The 23,077-nt window shown below is 36.3% G+C and overlaps 1 protein-coding gene across 1 annotated transcript; it reads right to left on the bottom strand.

Moving 5' to 3' along the window:
- Positions 1-595: 595 nt before the first annotated feature.
- On the bottom strand, positions 596-22,874 carry LOC105798358 (nuclear pore complex protein GP210). The gene is made up of 36 exons (XM_052620852.1): positions 22,276-22,874; positions 21,924-22,189; positions 21,347-21,513; positions 21,044-21,260; positions 20,539-20,885; positions 20,106-20,285; positions 19,827-19,965; positions 19,595-19,743; positions 19,248-19,359; positions 18,573-19,165; positions 18,310-18,433; positions 17,925-18,205; positions 16,963-17,076; positions 16,674-16,736; positions 15,362-15,553; positions 14,469-14,528; positions 14,304-14,372; positions 13,770-13,916; positions 13,534-13,653; positions 13,269-13,388; positions 12,445-12,604; positions 12,305-12,363; positions 12,091-12,191; positions 10,858-11,269; positions 10,526-10,628; positions 10,338-10,447; positions 9,182-9,253; positions 8,816-8,891; positions 8,624-8,731; positions 8,356-8,497; positions 7,670-7,750; positions 7,368-7,584; positions 2,389-2,455; positions 1,610-1,701; positions 1,253-1,313; positions 596-1,173 (listed from the first exon to the last, which is right to left on the bottom strand). Exons 1-36 carry the CDS (start codon positions 22,455-22,457, stop codon positions 815-817), a joined length of 5,862 nt encoding a protein of 1,953 aa, XP_052476812.1. The 5' UTR covers positions 22,458-22,874; the 3' UTR covers positions 596-814.
- Positions 22,875-23,077: the final 203 nt, after the last annotated feature.

The following is a 23,077-nucleotide window of genomic DNA, read 5'->3' as shown; positions in this document are numbered from 1 at the left end:
ACTTGTGTTCCTATAATTTTAAAATGAATAAATTAATTCCTAAAAATAAATTTTAAAATAATCTTCAAAATCCTAAATTTTATACAAATTATAAAAATTAAAAATTTAGTGTTTTTAATGTTAAATTGCAAGAGTTTTAACTTTTTAGATAGTTAATTCAAAATCTTGAATAAATAAATAAATTGTCAAATCAAATTTATCATTTTATTTACTTTGAAATATATACAACCTTGTTCAACTTAAAATTTAGATTATTGACAACAAAATTTTATCTTTACATATTTACTTTTTCTAATTTGGCTCTAAACAAATTCATTCAACTCTACTTGAATTATATTTCACTCAACTCAAATTGAAAATTTCAAATTAAGAAATAATTTTCTTTGAAGTCAACTCTACTAAATTTAATTCAACACTCACCCTCGACAAAATGCACCAATACAAACCAAATTAGCCTAAACTTAACTACTTGGTACTGATCTACGGTAGGTACCAATACCGGTATGGTACTAACAACCTTGACTGAGATACGGCATAACACAACACAAACATGAACGAGACAACTCATATAAAACAAATTATTACCATAACAAAATTTATGAAACACCTTAAACACAGATTATAATAAGAAATCATACCAACAAAACCAAATCACTGATATGATCCAATCATCGAGTCTGTCAATGAAATTCGAGGTTGTATGTTTCGCCTGTATATACACATACATGATACAACAAAATTTGGCATACATGTTGCCAGTTTCTAACTTCTAAGCAATACAACAAAAATGAAGTTAAAGGGCAGCCAGATTATTTTAGTATGTGTTCTGAGGATTAAACCTCCTCCTACCTTCTCGCCGATAGTATGGAGTTTCGTCTATTGTTCTTCTCACATAATCTACAAATGGCTGCGGTGTTCGTGGAGATTGTTCGTCCAAATGAAGGGGACTTCTCCGGTCTGGCGTTACAGGTGCTGATATGCTTGAACTGCACAGAGGAGTGGATGGTGGCTGGGATGATCCAAGAGGTCGGTCAAGGAAACATATGAAGCCAATGATCAGTGTGATTACTGTTAGGGCAATACTTCCCATAACCTTCGCCCAAAAGGAAAAGTTAATAGTAGCTTCAGATTTTTCATCTGGTTCATAGTTGACATCCACTTCCACTCTTTGACCTGAAAAAAAAAAGGATAAGAAACTATTCATTGTTGTCACCAGACTAAAAAAAAAATCCAGATTCAAGACTAGGCTGACCGGTGGATGGGAGTTTGACAATGATTTTATCTGCAAATCGCTTGGCACTAAGTGCTTTTACCTGAAATCACAAATAGAATAATATCAAGAAATGAAAAGATTGGAATTTTGAACATTGCCTCCAAATATTTCATTGCAAATATCATAATTTTGAAGCTTGTTACAGTTTTGAATATTTTCCATCACAGGAGCTTTTCATTCTACAATTCGCTCAATTCAAAAGATGCACTGTGCTTTTGAGTATTTAAGAAAGCAGAGCATTTTCTTTTGTACAACCCCAACCGACCCTTACCACTTGGCTAACCCATGCGACTGAACAAATTTGTTCTTAGATTAAGAAAATATTCGCAATCTCACCTCATAATCTATGTGGCAACTGAGACCAAATCCTTCTTTCTGGATGGGATTGATTGCTAACAAATCTTGGCCACGCCAGTGGATTTCAACATCTACAAAGACCAAATGAAAGAGAAGAATAAGATTTGACTGATAAATGGAACTATGGAATGCATCAGAGGCATGGAAGCAGTAGACATAAGTCCGGGAGTAGGGAGCAAGAGCGGGCACTGCATAAACAATAATCTTATACATTGTGCGCCTAGTATACAATAGCAGGTGTTTATAAGGTCAAACAGAAACTATAGGAGCTTTTCTACAAGCTATAAACCAGAACTTCTAGAAGGTTAATTATCAAAATGGAAAAATGTCAGACATGAATGCTTCACACTTGCAATCGTCCATCAATGAGCTATGGGGTTTCACTTGGCAAAAGTAAGTCACAGCATATATTGCCTAACTAGAAATGTTCCATGAATCCTTTTATGCTTACATAGAATACAAAAGGCCAACCTCACACATACATAATCATTACCTAAAGCTTAAAACTCCGGTAACTTGCTTCCTCTTCCCAACCACCCTTACCCTTTTTTCTTCATTCAGATACCTTAATAGCCCTAATACAATCATTTTTGTTCTACAGCCACTGGCTACTTAGTCTCAGGGGGTGTATAAGGAATCTTGCATCATGTGCACTCTAGTCCATATAAAAAAAAAAAAAACTTAAAAATAAATTAGGAAGGTGGTGGTATAGGAGGCGAGGATATGAAAAGAAAGAGAATGTGCCTGAGTCATTTTACCTGTGTTTCCCAAGATGGTTACAATAGTCTTGTTAAAGTCTGGTGTCAGATTTATCTGTGCTATATCCTGAAACAAGCAAAACATTTAGAAAATCATCCATGATCCCCCTATTCATGTTATGAAAAAACTCAGAGGAAAATATTTTGTTATTCTTCTACTGCTTTAGTTTATAGATTATAAAGAGAGGAATAATCATTTTAAAGGAAACTATTCCTAATTTCCTAAGAATCAGTAACTGAGATTAGTTTCTATTTACAAGGGAACTACTAGTAATAAGGTAAGATTTCTATCCTTAATTATAGGGACAACACTCCCCTCAAGTTGGAGTGTAGATGTTAATCAAACCCAGCTTGCCAATAAGTTCTTCAAACATGTTTCTGTTCAAACTTTTAGTTAACATGTCTGCAACTTGTTGTCTAGTAGGTAGGTAGGTGATGCATACTTCTCCTGAGTGTATTTTTTCTTTTATAAAGTGACGATCTATTTCCACATGTTTGGTCCAATCATGATGCACAGGATTATGTTCTATGCTGACAGCAGCCTGGTTGTCACAGTACATCTTCATAGGTCTGGTATAAGGCACTTTTAGTTATCCCATAAGTCTTTGTATCCAAACTCCTTCGCATATACCATGAGATAGTGCTCGATACTCTACCTCTGCACTGTTGCGTGCTACCACAGACTGTTTTTTGCTCCTCCACGTCACGAGATTACCCCAAACATAACTACAATAGCCGCTTGTAGAGCGTCTATCATTAATAGAACCTGCCCAGTCTGCATCAGTGTAGACTTCCACGCTTCGGTTGACAGTCTTCTTGAAGTACAGTCCTTTACCAGGAGTTCCTTTTAGATATCTTAGTATTCTATATGCAGCTTCCAGGTGCTTCTCCCTCAAGGCATGCATATACTGACTAATAACACTCACACTGAAGGCTATGTCTAGATGGGTGTGAGATAGGTAGATGAGCCTTACTACTAGACGTTGATATCTCCCCCTGTCGATTTCTTCTCCATCCTCATTAGTTCCCAATTTAAGGTTAAACTCCATAGGAGTTTCAGCTGGTTTGCTGCCCATCAAACCAACTTCCGACAGTAGATCAAGAACATATTTCCTTTGGGAAATGAAGATACCTTTTTTCGACCTTGCTACCTCCATACCAAGAAAATATTTAAGACTCCCCAAGTCTTTAAGATCAAACTCTGTACCAAGAAATTCTTTCAATCTCAAAATTTCGCTCGAGTCATTTCCTGTTAATATTATATCGTCGACATAAATGACAAGGATGCAGCATTTACCCTCTTCCGAGTGCTTGTAGAACATGGTGTGGTCTGTCTGTCCTTGAATGTAATTTTTGCTAGTCATAGCTTTTGCAAATCGACTGAACCACGCTCATGGAGATTGTTTCAGCCCATACAAGGACTTCAACTTACACACTTAGTCCTTGTTTTCTTCAAACCCGGGTGGGAAATCCATGTACACCTCATTTAATTCCCCGTTGAGAAAAGCATTTTTTACATCCAATTGAGTCAAGTGCCAATCAAGGTTGGCAGCAAGAGATAGCAGGACCCGAACGGTGTTTAGCTTGGCAACCGGTGCAAACATCTCGTTGTAGTCGAGACCATAAGTTTGGGTGAATCCCTTAGCCACAAGTCGAGCTTTGTATCGGTCAATACGGCCATCGAGTTTAAATTTCGTAGTGAAAATCCATTTGCACCCTACGGTTTTTTTCCCTTTAGGTAGATCCGAGACTTCCCATGTTTCATTGTATTTGAGGGCCTTCATTTCTTCCATCACGGCTTGTCTCCACTCAGTTGATTCAAGAGCCTCTTCTATATTTTTTAGAGTTTTTACAGAATCAACATTAGTCACAAAAGCTTTGTAAGACTTAGATAAATTTCCATAGGATACAAACCGAGAAATAGGATGTTGAGTGCAGCTCCTTGTACCCTTTCGAACTGCAATTGGAAGATAGATGGATGGTGACGGAGGTGGGACTTCTGTTTTAGAACAGTCCTCAGTTGGAGATGTAATTGGGAAGGACGGTGTTAAATTCTTGCTGCACAGGGGAAACAGCAACTAAATCTGGGATAGGTTTGTTTGTGATAGTAGTAGTAGGATCAGGAGGTATAATAAGGAGAGTATTAAGGGTCTCATCTTCATTAAAACTCTCCCCTTGAAGATGAGATGCTGCAAAGTATGGTTCATTTTCAAAGAAGGTAACATCCCGAGAGACAAACATTCGGCGCAATGTTGGTAAGTAACACTTATAGCCTTTTTGTGTAGGGGAATATCCAATGAAGATGCAAGTGCGGGCTCGAGGATCAAGTTTGGATTGATTTGGTCAATGATTATGGACAAAAGCTTTACAGCCGAATATTTTGGCTAAAAGATTAGGAACATGAAATAGAGGGAAGGCCTTTAAAAGAGTATTTAGATGTGTTTGGAAATTGAGGATCTTTGATGGCATTCAGTTTATGAGATAACAGGCAGTGAGGACAACTTCTCCCTACAAGTATTTTGGAACATTCATGGTGAACATTATGGCTCAAGCCACATCAAGGAGATGATGATTTTTTCTCTCAGAGATCCCGTTTTGTTGAGGAGTGTCAGGGCAAGAGCTTTGGTGTATAATGCCTTGGTCAGAAAGGTATGGACTTAAGACAGAGTTGAAGTATTCTCTCCCATTGTTAGTATGGAGGGTATGTATGGTAGAGTTGAATTGGGTTCGAACCATTGAGTGAAAATTTTGGAATACTTTGGGTGTTTCAGATTTTTCTTTGAGTAGATAAGACCCAACAGACCCTAGTATGATCATCAATGAATGTTATAAACCATCTAGCCCCTGTAATATTTTTCACTCGGCTGGCTCCCTATATGTCACTGTGGATTAACGAAAAAGGTTGGGACTGAATATGTGGTTTTAATGGGTAAGGCACACGGGTATGCTTAGATAATTGGCAAATTTCACACTTCAAGGAATTAATACTTTTATTTCGAAATAACAGCGGAAGATGTTTTTTCAAATACACAAAGTTTGATGTCCTAACCTACGGTGCCATAACATAATAGTGTCCTCTTTGAAGTGGATAGAGCCAATCCCCTTGTGTAATGCTTTTATTCCAAATATATAATCCATCATCAACTTTAGCAAAGGCCAATCATCCTCCCGATTGCTTCTTGTATCACACAACCAATTGCGTAAAATTCAACAAGAACTTTTTCATCCTTAGTAAGTTTACTAATTGAAAGTAAATTACAGGACAAGTTTGGGACATGTAGGACTTTATCGAGAGAAAAACTCTCTGTCATTTGTACTTCTCTTATTCCAGCCACAAGTGAGTAAGAACCGTCAGCTATGCGGATTCGGGATTTGTTATGACAAGGAGTGTAGGTGTGAAACAACGAGGAGTCACCTGTCATGTGATCGGAGGCACCCGAATCGAGTATCCAAGAAGATAGATTATTAGATTCAAAAGCAATGTTGAGGGCAGTACCTTGAGTGGCTAGAGATCCATGAGTAGTGGGAGTACCAAGTATCTTATGGAGAGTCTCAAGCTGTGTTTTGGTTAAGCGAACATCAAGAACATCATCACCAGTAGTGGAGGATAACATGACAGTCTTATTATCCTTCTTTTTTTTTTCAGGATAGCAATGGAGTTTGAAGCATTTTTCTTTTGTATGACCAACACGATTGCAATGACTACACCATGGTCTTGTTGATCCAGAATCATTTCCAGCACATTTTTGCGGCTGTTGACCTTTGGAGATGAGAGCAGAGGATTCAGTAGGACGGTTAGAAATCGAGGTCATAGGTTTAGGTTCCTTTGAATCTCCCATCATGACAAGACGACGCTTTTCTTCTCTTCTAACTTTTGCAAATGCTTCACTGATCGTTGGAAGAGGTGATCTGCCCAGAATTCGGCCACAGAACTCATCTAACTTACGGTTCAGTCCTGCTAAAAACTCATAAAGACATTCATTGTTGAGATGGGTCAAACCTGTTGTGTTCTAAGCCTTCACCCCAATCTGCCTCATAATACATATCCAGTTCTTGCCACAAAATTTTTAGATTGTTGTAGTAGTGAGTTACCTCGAGTGTTCCTTGTCGGATATCCTTTAACTTAAGCTTGATCTCAAATACTTGGGAGGCGTTTCCAAGATCTGAGTAGTTTTCTTTGACTGCATCCCACATGTCTTTTGTGGTTTTGAAAAAAAGATAGGTGCGGCTTATATGGCCTTCCATCGAATTGATTAGCCAAGCCATTATAATTGAATTGTTGAGTTCCCAAGTGGCATAAGTAGGATCAGCTATGGTTGGTCATGGAATTTCTCCATTGATGTATCCTAATTTGCCACGACCACGAATCACCATAAGAACCGATTGAGACCATTGCAGGAAGTTCTTCCCATTTAGTCGATGATTGGTGATTATAAGGGAAGAATTAATTTCACCTTGAGTGATTCCCTGATTGATATTCTGAGTTATTTGTGATGTCTCAATTTCAGAGAAGTTTTCATTGATATCACCCATTGGAGGACTAAACCGAAGGAATTTTTAGGAAGGGAAATTGGAGAAAAAAAATAGGATCGAATGAATCCTAAAGCCCTGATGCCATGAAAAAACTCAGAGGAAAATATTCTGTTATTCTTCTACTGCTTTAGTTTACAGATTATAAAGAGAGGAACAATCATTTTAAAGGAAACAATTCCTATTTTCCTAAGAATCAGTAACTGAGATTAGTTTTTTTTTACAAGGGAACTACTAGTAATAAGGTAAGATTTCTATCCTTAATTATAGGGATTCCAACATGTTAAGTCAAAGAACTTGTACAAAGGGGCATCAAGATAAGAACTGAAACAGTTAAAATATAAACCCAATAGTAATAGTTCAATAACCTTATGTGACACAGAGAACAGTAAATCAAAGTAAGTCTTCCATATTAAATGAAAATTTAATATAAATCATCAATCAATTACCTTTCCCATTTGCATTATGGAAAATCCCCCGACAAAAAGTGCAGATGCAGATCCAGAAACATGGCTGTGTTCTTTCATTGAAGCATTAATGGAAACATATATATATGGTTTCATGTCCTTCAACTTGGGTATGGTGCGGACCAAATGCTCTGGGGAGTAAGGGAAGAAAAGGCAAAACGAGTTGCCAGTATCAAGGTCTATCCATGGCTTTGCATAGCTGCAGAGATTAAAAAAAATTCATTACAAATAGTACAATTGTTATACGCTAGATCAACATTCAAACTTGAATGAGAGAGAGATACCCGACAAAAGGAGGGTCTACCCTACAGTCATATGGGGCTCCTTTACTGCTTCCAACAGTGTTGATCTTGTCATTTGTATCACTAGTGTATGGCAACAGTAAAAATTTTGCTTATTCATTGGTTATTTTGCACAAAACACAACTGGATAAATAACCGTTAAGTCTTTCACATAAAAGAACAAGTCACAATTTATAGACAGTATACTTAATACCAAAGATGATGATCTGCCACCAAAATATTGTCATATACAATTTCTTAAATTTAACAAATATCAAAATTCAGAAAAGGAAACCTAAGCATTAGTCATACATATATATTTAAGAAACCCACTGAATTAGTGTGTAGTACTGAATTATAAATAAACTATAACAAGGATCATATCGAGACTACATTACAGGTACATCAGTGTTCAGACCAAAGAAAATTAGAATATTTTAACACATCTTGTGGAAAGCTTATTCCAGACCAAAATTATTTTACATTCACTTGAACAATGAAGTAATGCTAACATTCTCCAAAAGCAGATGATTAGTATGCTTCAAATAATGTTTATAAGGTTGATTTGCCATAAGTTGTCTTCTAACCCACTTAAAATTTTAGAATAACTGTTGACCTCCCAATAAATTGACCACAGTCAAGTTGTAAGTTGGCATAACACAATAAAAAGCACTAATTAATGTACAAACCTGAACTTCACGGAAAAGCTAAATCCTTGGGAGGGAAACGGAACATTTGTCAGCATCTCCTTTGGGGCTTCCACAACAAGTGTACTTCCAGGTAGAACTGTGACTGTTGTTCGCAGCTTGACATTTGAACTTTCGAAAGAAACTATTTAGAAATAACAAAAACTAAATCACTGAATGGCATCTCAATACAATGACATATTTCACATCAATTTTCTAAAATCCAGCAGATTTAACACAGTAAAGGATATTATTAATGATTATTTAGTACCTTGGGTCGATCCCTCTCCAACTGCTTCCGCCTGTCCAGATTGAGTGTGTAAAACTATAACACTTTCATTGACACTATGCCAGTGACCTGAAGCTTGATCATCAGAGCCTAACACAGAATGGACAAAAAACAGAGTATTAGAGGAAACATGATAAATTCCTTCTTAGAAATAATATTCCACCATAAACCCACCTACTACGCTGAAGTTAATAGAACTCCCCTGGTGAAGAACTGGATTTTGGGGATGCACATAGGCACCAACTGAAATCTGAACAATGAAGGATAAGGCTTATAAGCTGGAGAGAAACTATCAATCAACACAAATTAACAGATTTTGGTCAAAGCATAAAACTTTTCTTATTGCAATAGAAGTAATGAATTTGAATCAAATGCATGGCAGAACAAGGCCTTACATCCTTAGAAAAAGCTCAAGTAATTTGAGCTGAAGAAAGTGTAGCATTTATGAGCTGAATATTGTTCGCGCACGTATGCAGATGCACGTTGTGCAGTGATAAATCTAAGATATAGTTAGTGATTTAGAGACGGGGAAATACGTACCAGCATATAGTCCGACTTCTGTGGATGATTATCAATTGATACTCGGAGAAGAGCCCTACCATGTCGCATTGCCTTCAAGCAGAACATTTGATTAAATGATATAGCTTGAGGTAAATTTGTTGTGCGCTTGAATGAGATCTTTTATGCAGTGCAGTCTATATGATAAATAGTAAAGCAATAGAAGTAAAAAGAGAAAGAAAATTGCTTGATTGGTCACCCTAAGTTTTCAATTAATTTCAAGAGACCAACAGACCTTTAGATGAATCATATTGGTGTCACAGGTATCGTTAACAGAGACCACATCAGGATAATTAGTTTCAGCATATAGACTGCACTACATAAACATGGAGAAGAGCTCTACCATGTCGCATTGCCTTCAAGCAGAACATTTGATTAAATGATATAGCTTGAGGTAAATTTGTTGTGCGCTTGAATGAGATCTTTTATGCAGTGCAGTCTATATGATAAATCGTAAAGCAATAGAAGTAAAAAGAGAAAGAAAACTGCTTGATAGGTCACCCTAAGTTTTCAATTAATTTCAAGAGACCAACAGAACTTTAGATGAATCATATTGGTGTCACGGATATTGCTAACAGAGACCACATCGGGATAATTAGTTTCAGCATATAGACTGCACTGCATAAACATGGAGAAGAGCTCTACCATGTCGCATTGCCTTCAAGCAGAACATTTGATTAAATGATATAGCTTGAGGTAAATTTGTTGTGCGCTTGAATGAGATCTTTTATGCAGTGCACTCTATATGATAAATCGTAAAGCAATAGAAGTAAAAAGAGAAAGAAAACTGCTTGATTGGTCACCCTAAGTTTTCAATTAATTTCAAGAGACCAACAGACCTTTAGATGAATCATATTGGTGTCACGGGTATTGTTAACAGAGACCACATCGGGATAATTAGTTTCAGCATATAGACTGCACTGCATAAACATGGAGAGCTCTACCATGTCGCATTGCCTTCAAGCAGAACATTTGATTAAATGATATAGCTTGAGGTAAATTTGTTGTGCGCTTGAATGAGATCTTTTATGCAGTGCAGTCTATATGATAAATCGTAAAGCAATAGAAGTAAAAAGAGAAAGAAAACTGCTTCACTGGTCACCCTAAGTTTTCAATTAATTTCAAGAGATCAACAGACCTTTAGATGAATCATATTGGTGTCACGGGTATTGTTAACAGAGACGACATCAGGATAATTAGTTTCAGCATGGTGGAGAATAACATTAGAAGCCTCGTAAAAGGGATTTCCTGAGAAAGTACAAAATCATAAGAGGTAATCAATTAGGATACAAAATAACAGAGTGAAAATAATTAACATAAGTTTACCTATAGCATCATGGTAACTTATTGAAAGTTCAATTTCTGCACCAACAGCGAGATCAATTGAATGGACTGGAAGCTCCTTGTTTGTTATTCTTATTTGCTCCACCTAAAAGGAATATAGATCATCTTTCCAAAAGATATTACAAAAATTTCAAAACACATTTGTTAACATTCTTCCCTTGGAATGATAGGACATCAAATAATATGCAACTTAGTAGGTAACAAAAATCTAGACAGTAACAAAGTTTGATAGTCAGAGAGAATGGAAAAAGAGTATTAGCTACTTGCTACATATGTTAGTCATTGAGCGGGAAATACAAAAGGTTGTACAATACCTCAGCAACCCGGACACAAGAAGCAATCTCAGTTCTCCCAGTGATGCGATCTTTGGCTTGAATGCAAGCAAGATTATTGCTCTCTTCTGTTTTTATTTTGTCCCCATCAATAGAAACAGCACGCTGTGAAGCTTCTGTTGCTTCCTCACAATTTCTTAACAAAGAATAGATTATGCTTCCTTTGCGATTCTGACCATCTTTTTGCCCATGTGACTCTGCTGATGAAGGTAAGATGCTAGATGTGGTATAATGGGGAGGAAGAAGCCATGTGATCAGAGCTCCAAGTGCCAGGGGAAGATCAGACACCACCAATAGTGAGAGAGAAGCATTGTAAGTCCTTGCCTCCAAGTGTGAACCAGAAGAAATAAAGTCACATGAGAATGAAACTGCAATATTTGTCCTCCCTGGGGCCCTGAACAAGAGAGAGAATTATTCATTTGAAAAGCTAGTATAATTGGATAGTTTGGTCAGATCAGAAAGGAGATTCAGCTTGCCAGGATTGATATATAATCACTTCAAGATTAAGAATATGAAAGAATGGGTCACTGAAGTTCAGTGGATATACAAGTTAAATCATGTCAAAATCCAAATAAGCCCTAAGCTTATTTTTCCTGAATTTAGCTATAAGACTAGATCATCTATGTCATGAACATTGTGGTTCAACTGAGCAAATTCAGTCAGAAAAATTATCTAGATATCATCATTCTACAGACTGATATCCAATATCTAAGACCCAAGTTTCATTACTACAAAGAGGCAGAAAGAAAATTTTTCATGATTGTCTTATCTATTACAAAGTCATTTTGTTAAGTGTTTGCTACTTTAACCTTGCAGATAAACCTTCAACTTAAATCAAACACCTTCACTGAAAGACATCTACTTAAAATCTTCCTAATAACTTCTAAAACCAAACAACTTTTGTGGAATAAGACATTTATAAATCATTTATCATACGAATAAGATGCAGCATAAGTTATTCAATCCCAAGCATTCAAACTCCAGCAAGTTTTAATAAAGGATGCCTGAAAATGAACAATTTTGTGAGAAGGGAAAACAACAACCATAATCATTAAGGTGGTTCCCACCCCATCACTTCCAGAAATTTTAAAATAAATAAATGAAATTTCAAGTGCACAGCCAATATTTATTTACTACATGAAGCAGCAGATAAATAACAATAATAATTTGTATTTCAAAAGGAAAACAATATAATTTTCATTAACACAAGTATACCTTCCATACAGAACATTGATAAAACTAAGTTCTTTGTTATCCACATAACTAACGCGTTGAACTGCTTCTGAACCAACCAGTGGAACCCCAAATGTTAACACCTATAAAGGAAATGGAAATGAATCTTTTCTACCAAAAAAATCAACAAAATTGAAGCATATGACAAATTAATAAATCAAGGACAAATACTACTGGAAACAACACTTGATTCAACCTCTTCATCTTCTATGGTCCACTTGTAGTCTTTGCATAGCCCATAGAAAGAAAATAAGTCTCCCTGAAAATACAAAATCTCAGTCAAAATTCAGATTGAAATAGAGAGTTGATTGAGATATTTCTTTAGGCTAGCCATACTTGCCTCAGAAAATAAAGGATAAATTGGTGTCTCACGGCCAACAGCAAGTTGTTCACTTTGTACATTCAATATTGCTAAAGATGGTACTCCCACTTTAACACTGCTATCTGCTTGACAAATCACATTACCGCCATTCCCATAAACAGTGGCAAGCAGTGTCTGGTGGAAAAACCAAAAAGTAAATCCAAATTAAAAACTTAACATATAGTTAAAACTTGTTTGTTAAGGGAAAATCAAGCACTGGCATTTCACTGTTTCGGTGATGAAGCAAGCTGGGGATAAAGATTTAACCTTGATAGAATTCTAAATGATGAAATTTACCAGAAGAACTAATGTTAAATCACTTTGCATAGGCAGCAAGTACATTTGGGCTAAACATATTAATATGACCATGAACAGCTGACAAAGACATAATAATATCCACATGTATGCTCTTCTAAGAGCAGCGTATAAGCATTCAGTTCATTTAGTAAGGCTGCTGAGTACAAATGAGATTTTCCCACTTCTATGTATGGCTGGTGAAATAGAGAGTGTGGCAAGAAATGACTGCAAAGAATAAACACTCAACAGTGTCCACCCACAAGAAAATGTCTCCATTCACCACAAACTGTCCACCCACAAGAAAATGTCTCCATTCACCACAAACCAAATCTGTTCAAGTGGCCTGTCTAGTTTATTTACAACTTGAAAATACAAAGTGCTCAACAAACTACAGCTTCATTGACACTAATCTCCATGAAGGTAAAGTTAAGAAGTCGTAAACAATTTTATTGTATGTATAGATAAACAATACAATTGTTATTTATCATATCTCAAATCTTACAGTATTTCCAGGTGAAGTTGCAGTCAATCGCCCTGAAGTTTTGTCCACTGTTGCAATGGCATCATCTGTACTTGTATATTCCACAAAGGCACCAAGGGTCGGACCTCCTTTAATAGTGAGCTAAAAGCATGAAAAATACATGTGATATTTGATATAGTTAGAAACATGGAGGAAAAGGGGGCACAAGGATTTGAGGGGAAAAGGATATGAAGCTCCATATGATACAAGAACTGTTCATAGAAAGTAATGGAATGCAGAGCCACACCAAGTAAGAAGCGCCTGGTACTAGGAAAATATTTGGTGGGTGAATTGTTGGTGGAGCATAAACCTCAACCTTTATAGCTTGACTCAACAGTTCATGTCCAGAATGTCGTCTAGCACTGACCTGTTATCAAGATCTATCTTGAAATTTATGCAAACAAACTCTTGATTGAGAAACCTCAACAAACCCCAAGGAAATGATAACATCAAAGATATTTTCAGGTGTACTAAATGACTTACGTAAAGAGTTGTGACACCAAGATGTTTTGCCCTGATTTTGAAAGTCTGTGCACCTATATATCGACCGCTAGGGCTTGAGAAATCATCCTTGTCCGCAAGTTCAACTATATCATCCTCAATATGCACATGGATATTCATGTACGCATACTGCACAATAGGAACACAAAGAATGTGAAAACATGGTTCATACATGGAAGCATGGGCGTAGACACATCAGAAACCTTTCAAAATCAGGATAAACTGACATGTACAAAGATATATTTTCAATGCAATACCGTGTATTATGAGATATATTGTCAAAATAGTTTGTGCATATATCTTTTACTTCTAAGATAGCCATTAGGTTACTATAAAAGGATCTCTGGCATGAGAGGACAGATATGCATAAGGAACTGTGTGCCAAGATTCTGGTGGACTCAACTTGGCTAAATACCTAACACACTTCCCACAGCATTTAGTCTAAAACATATCTCCACAAAAGATTATCTGGTACATATAGCTTCAGGAGAATGACAAATGGCAATCATTTCAAACCTGATGAATGTCAAAAGTGCTTCCATCATCAACCCCAGCCATCAAACCAATTGACTTTGAACTTCCTTCCTTCAGATAAAAAATTACCAGTCAATAAGTGCTAATCCGGATTGGAAGTGGAAAAGAAAAGTATCAATTAAGTATAAGGTCCAGTGAAGATCCCACCATAAGGCTTATCTCTTCTCCAGACATAATCTCAATCCAGTCTATATCTGCAACTTGGACCTGTAAAAATGTCATCAGAATAATAAATTATGAGCAAAGAGATATAAAACATGAAGGTATCATCACTGGGAGAATGCATAACGCTGGTATGAATAGTAAATAAGAGCTTCTGAATACATAGCATGTTGTAATTTCAGCTTAACCCAACATGTCATTTTGAAGCAATGAAAGAAAACTTCATGTTGATGTCAGCAATCACTTTACACGTGCATGCCATGATAAAGATTAAAAAAAACATAGTACCACACCTTCCTCTAATTAAAACAGGGATTCATTTATAACTGAATTCGTTGGCCTGAACAAACATAAAAGACACCTCTTTTCTAGACAATAAAGAAATGTGTTTGAGCAAGTTGCTTTTAGATAATTTTTCAAATGTGAACAGCATCAACATCCCCAGAAAGGGATTTCTTCCAGACTTTCATTTCCTTCAAATTTGCCAAGAGAGCCCAGATTTACTTCCAAGTAAATAAAAAGCATTATTTACTGTAGCATGGTTGAACCTTAAACAATATAAGTCCAAATATTTCATGTATTTCAAATTAGTTTGGGACTTAAGGTAAAGCACCAACTTTCACAAGCAGTACTTTTTTTAAGTACTTAAAATGAAGCTCTCTTGAAAATATATACACATTGAAGCATGATATGTTTGGAAAACCAAAAGGATTTCATGCAAGATTCTCATAAATTACCTATTCATAATGCATGAATAAAAAGCATATAGCATCAACATCCACTTAAAGGGTTTTCCTACAAACTTCCCTTCAACTTGTCAAACAGAAACGCACTTTAACAAATAACAAGTATATTCATTTTCAAAATGGAGAGATTACCACGACAGAAGCCACAAGATTAGGAGTAAGCCCAATATCATAAACTGTCACAACTGCAGTTCCAAGGCCTTTTGGTGATAAAATCAGTTGTAAGCATTGTAAACCAGGTGGTGACTGAGTAACTTCAATGACTCGAGAATCATTCACAACAGCTTCCAAGAAACAGCTCCCTCCAGTAATTGACAAATTTGTCTAAATGGATACAATGATTGAGTATATTGTATGAAAATCATAAACAGCCAAAATTCCAGAAGAAAGACAATTAGGAGTATTTTATGCCTGAAAACAAAATTAAACCAATACGGTTGGTTTGAAAAAAAATTATGCTCAAAAGGATTGAAGATGTCCGGCTCAAAAGCCTCTACACATTGAGGTACCATCAAACATCACAGTAACTAAACATAGTTATAGTCCTTTAATCTAAAATCTAATTTGCTCAATATTCAGCTAAGGAGCAACAGCATAATTAACAAATAAAAGGGAGCATGAAAAAGACACCCATCCTGTTAAGAGCTGTAGAATGTGGAATCATGACAACTACATATATGTTGTTAGTAGCATACTATCTTTTTGACTGATTAGCATGATAAATCAAAAAAGATGATGATATACTGTGACTCAGGCAGGATGAAATTGTTAAAATTGGTTGTATATACAGTAATGCTATTACAATAGCTCCCCCAGATTTTACCATTCATCTTTTCCATTATCATAAAGACATGCAAAGATGAAAGTTATTTTGAACAAAAATTATTGCCAGTTTGAAGCTTCAGTTATCCATTCATTTACTCCTTATTGAAGAACTTAACAGCAAGCACTGCCCAAGACAATTCCTTAAATTCCAAATGTAGCAATTAGCAAGGGAACCACGGTAACACTCCAATCCAAACTGTTATTTTTCATTAGACATGCAAACCCATAATCCTCATGTAGCTACTAGCAAGGGAACCATAGCAACAGATTATTTAAGCTAATAATTAGATCTGTGAAAATGCAATGGCTCAGAAAATGGGAAACCAAATAGCCACTGTCACCAGTTTGTTAAGAGAATAAAAGTATAAAGCAAACAAGTTTATTGAAGGCGAAAACATAATTTCATTGGCAAGTTCATCAAACTTCATAACAAAGATATAAGCCACCAGCAAAAGATGTATTAAATGTTTCTCTGGCAATGAATATTACAAAGAAAATGATCAAATCAGCTTTAAAAGCAATGTATCACATCAACTTCATCTAACATGGTTCAAAATTATAAAGCATATTCAACTGAAATTACCAAATGATTAAAGCAGCGATGGTACTGGATTTCTACCTTAGCATTAGGATTGAAATATAACAGATTGAACTCCGGACTCACTCTTAGAGTAGAAACAAGCTGCAAAGATTAACATATCAAAATATTAGAATAAACTTTTATATTATGTTAGTGCCCCAAAGAAAGAATAACACATTAATAACAATATTCTTTTTTCTAAAGAAAGAATCGTAGAGGGCAAACAACGCTTGTTTGAGTAGATTATTCACAGCAAGAAAAATAGCAGAGAAGACACTTCAATTTTATGCAATAAAAACGGAAATATAAACATGCCAAAACAGCCTACCTGTAACCGTGCAGCATCTGTAAGAAAATTATCTGAACCTTCTAGCAATTTAGCAGAATAACGATCAGCTGAGGAACTACCAAAGAATCCAGTAACGGTGGCACGAACAATACACTGAGACAAAAGCAATTTAAATCTCATTTTTATCCCAACTTAACACATCTGAGAAGAAAAAAGTTGCATAAATTATACAATACTTAAGGAATAAAAACAAATAGAAGGCCAACCATCTAGATATTATAGCTCTAAAGTATCAAGAATATTAAATAACAGTATTCAGAGGCAAACAGTGTCTACTGATATATTACAAATACAAAAATGAGAAGACTAGATACTAGGGTGCGAATAATCCAAATAGTCAAACTTGTACAACCTCTAAACAGAAGAGGTGATATTGTTCTTTAGGAATGTTGACCTCACACTAATTATGCCCCAAGAGTACATAATTACTACACAAGTGAGGATAAAACACACAGGATGGGGAAAAACTGAATGAAGCAGATGCAAGCTCCCCAGTTAGGTTTTCTTATACTTCTCTAGTTACTTATAACCTAACACGCAAGAATGATGCCTCTAACCTGCTTTTTAATCAACTGAAACCAATATTAGATACTTAAATGCGGCAAAAAATTATTTACCTATATCACCAACTTACATTTGAAGCCAACTTAAACCCATATGCACTTTTTCATGCTTACAACTCTTAAGATATTATTTCAGGGAGATACTACTAATAGTATTTTTGCTGTGATATCTTCATTTAATTTAAAGATTATCATCACAGTTATCCTCACTGTATTTGAGTGCACTTGCTCTTCACTCAACCTCCCCTTCCCATTTGACCTCTCACTCCTTCCCTTAGCATTCAATTGTATGATGGTTTATCTACTTACCTCATGGCAAAGATATTGCTAAACATAACTAAAAACCAGAACTAGAAAGTAATGAATCAACAGATGTACCGATCCCGATTCGTTTCGCAAGACCAGGAACCTCTCCCAACTAGACGTATTATAGTTCTCTGAATCATAAGCATGGTTCCAATAAGCCAGACTGTCACAACTGCCTAATTCCCACTTTAAGCACAGGGAAGAAGAGTTTGCAAAAGGCTCCCCAGTGGTACTAATACTGACAGCAGCCACTCTAATAGTTCGCCCATTAGCCACAGTAACTGGGGTGACTTGAATTTGCCCCGGGCTACGGTCAGCTTGAATTGCAGTCCGAATAACATCTCGATTATTAACTATAACATCAACCAAAATCACACAACTGGTTAAACAGCAGAAAAATAGGAGTAGAAAAATCAATTGTCATATTTCACATCCACCCAATATAAACAACATTTACCAGGTTCATCCACTATTACCACAACTGAGGAAGGAAGGCTGCAAGCAAGAGACAATGAAGCTTCCACTAATGTGGGAAGAGGATGATCATCTCCAACCAAATTTCCACGTTTAAAAACAAGTCTCTGAACAGTTAGGAACCATAGAAAGCAACATATCATGACTCTTGATTGATAAACCATATTTGTAAGAAACAAATAGCAACAATATGGACTTCAATTGAAACTCGTAAAAGGCCATCCAGGAAACAGCACAGAAGCTTACATAGGTCCCCAGTGTTTGGCATAAAAGTCTATACAAACTGCCATGGCTGCTAGAAATCAGATGAACATCAACCCCATTGTCATGTGCATGTTCTTCATCAAAAATCTCCACTTTCTGCACAAACTCAACACCTTTGTCCCACCTTTCTGGCCCTCCATGAAGAATGACATCTACTTGTGTTCCAGGGACAAGATATACCTTATCTCGATCTTCTAGTTGATTAGTAGCTTCTATTCGAGCTGTATTAACCCAGTAACCACCAAACCGGTTCCCATCACCTGCCTGGTGCAGAGTAAGAGGCATGTATGATGCAATTCTGGAAGTTGCTCTTAAAACAATAGGCCCACTTAAAGAGGGATCAATATGATGATATTCCTTTGAAAATGTTGCGTGCAGCATAGCTTGACCAGATGCAGAAGCATATATGTAAGTCCATGAACATGGAGGACCATCTACTGGTACATGGAGTTCCAAATTATCTTCCTTTTCAAGGACTGGTGCCTCTCCTGTAGCATTGGTAACAATGAAAGACTCGCTTCCAGCTTTCCACTTTATAAAGGAATGAAATGCATCACATCTAGAAAAGTAGGCATCTGCAAATGGCAAGTCAACTTCAACAAGAAAGTTTGCAAGGAAGAAAAGAAGTTTCCAAATGATTCTGGAATGTGGTGTAACCGTTTGATGCTTTCATTGAAACAGCAGCTGGGAGGTGTGATCCCACAACAGTCTCAGCAGGGAAGTTTTGTAACATAACCATAGAGGATGGAATTGAAACTTCAATCATAACCTGTCAAAAACATTACAGAAAGCAACTTCAAAAGAAAATATAAACAATGAACAAGTGAAACTGGAAGCTTTAATAGGGTACAAAAACAAACAAGTCTATATTTTAGAATTTTAAACATCAATGAAAAAGGAAGCAACAGCACCAGAGCTATCATAGAATTTTTATAAATTTTATGCTATACTAGGATTTGCAACCAAAAGAATGAAAAACGCAGTAGAAGAAACAAATTTATTACCTCGTCATAATTGAATGAATCAAAACTTGACACCACCTTCACTGTAGCTTTACCAGGCTTTTTCGCCTGGACAACTCCATATGCAGTGACCGAAATAACAGTAATGTCCGAAGAAAACCATTTATAGTCACTCGACTCTTTTGCACAACCTACAATAGCATTGAAACCCATAAATAGGTGTTAGAACTTGTAAATTTTATTTTATGAATTGAATGAGTAAAATGCTACCAACCTCCAGCAGCCTTTAACTCCATCTCCTGATGTACTGCAGGTGCCCAAGGAAGGAGAATAATTTGAGATTCACCAGTTACTTTTTCCAAGCTAAACTCTACTTGGTCACATACAATAACCTCTTGCATAACCTTGAGAACCTAAATGACAAGTCCAAGAGAGATAAAAGTAATCAATTGCAAACAATAACATTAGAAGGAAAAAAATAATGATGCTTCTATAATCTTGTCTCTTAAAAGCATAGGAAGAAAAGAAAAAAGGTAAGTAAATGGCATTTCACCTCCTTGGTATCATGATGTCCATTATAGTAAACTAAAGAGGCTGTCAGTTTCCCCAGTCCCTCTGAAGTAGCTTCCAAAATTCTAGCACTCCTCCAGCCGTATCTAGATGCAATAGGCTCTAACACTGGGACAATTTTCCAATAGCCAGATTGGTTGTCATAGAACTCAATATCATCATTCTGCAATGGAAAAAAGAAAGTCTGGTTTGAAAATGACCAAGAAAATAATAAGAAACATATTACCATATTAAATTAGACAAGTGAGCTAACAACCGAGTGACAACAAAATCTTTAACCTAAAAAATTATTGACCCTTTAAGTATTGTCAAAAAAAGTACAAGAACCCAATCATCAAGCGAATCAAACCAAAAAGTTCTTGATGTTAACATAGCTCAACTATATCAATGGATAACAGAAATAACCCATAAGGTACCTCAGTAATGTAGATTTCCTGTGCATATGGACCCCGAGAAAAAACCTTGAGTTGAATGAGGTATTGTTTTCCAGAAACAACATACCAACGTGCCATAGGTGGAATGGGTTCCATTCCTTCTATTGGATCACCGGAAGCAGAAAATAGTGATATGTACATAGACAAGGTATCTGGCAAGACCACCTTAAGAGATGACATCTGACTATGGCCATCGACTCTAGTATCTTCAACAATGACAGTTGTTTCACCCAATGTTAGCGCATGAATGACACCCATCGTAGAGTCCATTTCAGCAACTGAACTGTTTGTGACAGACCATCGATGATGCGGCGATGGAAGAGATACCTCTGCAAATACCAGTTGAAAGATACTTAGTCTTTTCCTAAGAATATCAATCAATGCAACAAAAATAGCCAGTTTACTCCAAATGGACTTGACAGCATAAAGAAACACCCATCAATTCAATTACTAGAACATGTTAATGAAGGGATTCAGAAAAGAAAACCTTGAGGAACATTCTCACGGATAACCTTAAGACTATAATGGAGAGTAGCCTTAATGAGGACGAAAACAGGTGACGGTGGATATAGTGACATAGCTTCTGCAACAGTTAGAACAATCTTATCACCCATGCCCTTTAACGGTGGCTCAAGCAATTGTACTGAAACATTCTCATGGCCAATATGAATGCCTTTTACAACAAATAAATCTGAAAATACACCCTGCAGCATATATTACAGAATAAGTTTCAATTTAATGCAAGATTACAAGTCAACTCATTACTACAGAAACTGTACCACACAATTACCTTTTCTTCAAGTTTTATCTGGATATCTAAGTCACCACACAGTCCACCACAGTCACTTAAGGGAGAATCCTTCAAAGGAACATGGGCAAGGTGATGACTCAACCCACTAGTTTTTGGCATCAGCTTCCACATGAATTGTAAACCCACCAATGATGAAAACACATTGTCTGGAATACAAGTAAAAAGTGAAGATAATAAACCATAATATATATACACACACAAAAACCAAAAAATAAACAATAAGAGTGAATGTTCTTCGATATAAGCTAAAAGTAACATAATGCTAACTTAGTTGTCTTCACTACTGGCTGACATGCTTCGTTACAATTTACTTAATAAAATGTTGCAATAAAAAAATCATAATTAACTAACAAATGACCAAAATAAAAAAATTACGATCTCTTTCCATATAAAACTAAAATCATGCACATAGTTATTCGAATAAATTTTTTTTTAAATTACTAATTCTTCGGTATCATTCTTTTCTTTAAGTAAGAAAAGCAATAATCAAACGAAGTGAATGTTAGTCTATTCGTGTGTGTGTGTGTGTGTGTGTGTTCCTAATTTTTGAAATTACCTTCAGTATCAAAGGCACGAACTCGGAGAGTAGCGAGTCCATCAAGATCAAGCTTAATAGAATTATGAAATATTTGAATTCTATCAAAATTATCAATGAAAACCTTGCACCGGATCACGGTTCCACTGTGCACGTCCCTAGCGTAAACCGCAGTTTCTTTTCTACCGGAGTACGGCGCAATCGATCTCAGCCGTGCACTTGTCGAGCAATGATTGGTCACATTATACTCCGGCAGAACTGATAAAATCTCATGATGATCCCACGACCTGAAAAAACCGTGATAAAAAAAAAGTCATACGTTTTCGAATTCGTAGAAATATACGTATTGTTTTCAAATGTACGGAGAAAGCACCATTTGAAACAACCGTCGCTTCCTTGAAGCCGATATTCGACGGGGTTCGTCATTTTCGGAGGTAAAAGTATGTTGACGTCAGCTATGTGAGGACCAGAGCTCGAATGCGACGCCGTTCCGATCACCGCCGTTAACGAAACAGTGGAAAAAAGCCAAAAAATGAAGCGAATCATCTTTGACATCGACGTTTTTGCTAAAGCCAGAGCTAGGGAAGCTTGCGCATAGTAAAAGATTTAGTGACAGTTGAGCTCTTTTGAAGGAGGAGGAAGCCCTAAGCAGCAACAGCAGAGAAGTTTAAGAGGGGGTTTAGAGGAAGGGGGAAGCGGTGGGAGTACGTGGCGGGAGATGATTGGTGGTAATAAAAAAGGAGGTAGTTTTATATTTTGGTACCAATAGGGATGGTGCTTGTCACGTGGTTTACGACTTGGTATCAGTTTGTTCGTCGTTTAAATTGTAAAAGTACCTTTTATCTACTAGTCGTTCTGCTAAGGAGTCGCCGTCCATGCTTCTTTAGGGTTTGACTGTTGAAAAATATTGCTACCTTTTTTCGCATACCAATGTTTTAGATGATCAATTTGAGTGGTGCTGGGTGATTTTCAGTTCACTCCATTCCCGGTTTTCCGAGTTCCCAGTTTTCCGATAATCAAATATATAAAAGTGACTAAAATCTTTGTTTGCTCCTTATGACTGAGTTGCTAAAAAATCCAATAAAAAATTTATATGGATGGTGTTATTTAAATCAATAAAATATTAATTTTATTATTAAATTAAAATTTTACTTTAATATAATATGATATTTAAA

This window comes from Gossypium raimondii, chromosome 9 (assembly GCF_025698545.1).
Source record: "Gossypium raimondii isolate GPD5lz chromosome 9, ASM2569854v1, whole genome shotgun sequence".
NCBI lineage: Eukaryota > Viridiplantae > Streptophyta > Magnoliopsida > Malvales > Malvaceae > Gossypium > Gossypium raimondii.
The sequence above is the reverse complement of the archived record's forward strand: the minus strand, read 5'-3'. Positions and strand labels throughout refer to the sequence as shown.

Bases quoted from the DNA above. Each gene is read 5' to 3' on its own strand.
- LOC105798358 (XM_052620852.1), bottom strand. From the start codon at position 22,457: ATGTCAAAGATGATTCGCTTCATTTTTTGGCTTTTTTCCACTGTTTCG. The intron at 20,886-21,043 runs GTTTTCTTTTCT...TGGTATTTGCAG, and splicing joins CCGTGAGAATGTTCCTCAAG to AGGTATCTCTTCCATCGCCG. The intron at 17,077-17,924 runs GTACATCTGTTG...CTTTTGTCTCAG, and splicing joins TGCGAAACGAATCGGGATCG to TGTATTGTTCGTGCCACCGT.